This window comes from Guillardia theta, assembly GCF_000315625.1.
Source record: "Guillardia theta CCMP2712 unplaced genomic scaffold GUITHscaffold_82, whole genome shotgun sequence".
NCBI lineage: Eukaryota > Cryptophyceae > Pyrenomonadales > Geminigeraceae > Guillardia > Guillardia theta.
In genome coordinates, this window is record NW_005434592.1 from 395,367 (window position 1) to 396,975 (window position 1,609).

A 1,609-nucleotide genomic window follows, 5' to 3' on the forward strand; every position below is an offset into this window, starting at 1 on the left:
ACCACCTGAGGGGGGTGCAGCTTTCAAGGAGACAACAACAGGAAATCACCAGACCCCTGGCACCGGGAGAGATTGATGTCTGGCTCGCCTCGGCGCCGAGACGAAAGGCTGCAGGACTTGACCTCATTTCGAACGAAGTGCTGCGGGCGCTGCCACCAGCATGCCGAGAGGAAGTTGGCAAGTTAGTCAATGCAGCCCTAGAAGGCAAAGCTGAGGTTCTCAACAAGACAGCGAGAGTACGCCTCCTGCCAAAAAATCAATTCTGTCACATTCTCGAAAACATGCGGCCTATATGCGTCATGTCAACGCTTACTCGGCTGGTTCAGGCAATCCTGGCGCATCGTCTGAGTAAGACAGTAGAAGCAAATAACGTCCTCACAAACTTCCAGGAGGGGTTCCGTCCAGGCAGAAGCACAAGTCGGCAGGCTCATCGACTGATCTCGATCGTAGAAGAAGCAGAAGAGGCCAAAACGTCCCTCATTCTCTTGTACCTGGACTTTGCGAACTTCTTTAACAATGTGGCAATCGAGGTGGTCGAGCAGGCAATGAACAGCCTAGGCTTCCATCCTGAGGACATTAGAACTGTGATAGCCTGCAACAGTGGAGTCGAGCTGCAAATACAAACAAACGAGTTCAACACAGGGAAAATACCTCTAATGATCGGGCTGCCTCAAGGTGGAGCAAGTAGCCCACAACTGGCCAACTTGGTGCTATGCATCCTCTCTAGGCAATTGGACAAGTGCAGCACAGGAACAACAAACAACCTGTCCTTCGCCGATGACATGGTACTCATCGCACACACGATGAAAGAAATGCGAGAATTGGTAGCAGTGGTGGATTCCTTCTGCAAATGGTCAGGACTGCAAATCAACAATAAGAAATCAGAGATAACCAGCTTCGACTATGCTCGCAAGGGAGAGGTTCCTGGTGCGAACAAAATAACGGTCATGGGGGAACCTGTCGAAGCCCTACCGGCTACTAAACCGTTCAAATATCTCGGCTATCGCATCTCTCTGTGGAAGGAAGAAAGACGAAGAATAAAGGGCTGCCCTTTCACTTGGGGAGAACGAGCATACGTCTTTGAAAAAACCAAAGAACTGATCAAAAACATCAGCTCGTCGAGTTATACTCCTGCGCAAAAATTCTACCTGGTGAAAGTTGGAATTCTCAACGTCTTTCGCTACTCCGCAGTCATGACTGGATGGACTTGGCGAGATCTACAAGAATTAGATCAACTGTGGATCAGAGCTTTTAAACAAGCGTTAGGACTGAGCAAAAGTACAGGGAATGGTATATTCTACCTGCCAACAGAGAATGGAGGGCTGCAGGTCCCTCATCCTGCCCCAATCCTAGGGCGAGCAGCGCTACGATACATCGAACGAGAAGTGAATAGTAAGCATGGTGGAGACATCCAAGATAGACTGATATCTAAACTCAGAAACTGGTTTGCGGAATGGGGATGCCAAACAATCCTCGAGCTCCAAAGAGAAATGAATTTTCGAACTATGGAGCGTGATGTGGTGCGGGGACCCGAAGCTTTAGCAGTCTGGCTGGCGGAAAAACTAAACACGAGGATCAGCTGGGCCCACATAGAAGCAGGTCACCTACC

The 1,609-nt window shown here is 49.6% G+C and overlaps 1 protein-coding gene across 1 annotated transcript; it reads left to right on the forward strand.

Moving 5' to 3' along the window:
• Positions 1 to 521: 521 nt before the first annotated feature.
• On the forward strand, positions 522 to 1,526 carry GUITHDRAFT_154672 (hypothetical protein). Its single transcript, XM_005825649.1, has 5 exons — positions 522 to 844; positions 893 to 924; positions 985 to 1,097; positions 1,149 to 1,248; positions 1,302 to 1,526. Exons 1-5 carry the CDS (start codon positions 657 to 659, stop codon positions 1,391 to 1,393), a joined length of 525 nt encoding a protein of 174 aa, XP_005825706.1. The 5' UTR covers positions 522 to 656; the 3' UTR covers positions 1,394 to 1,526.
• Positions 1,527 to 1,609: the final 83 nt, after the last annotated feature.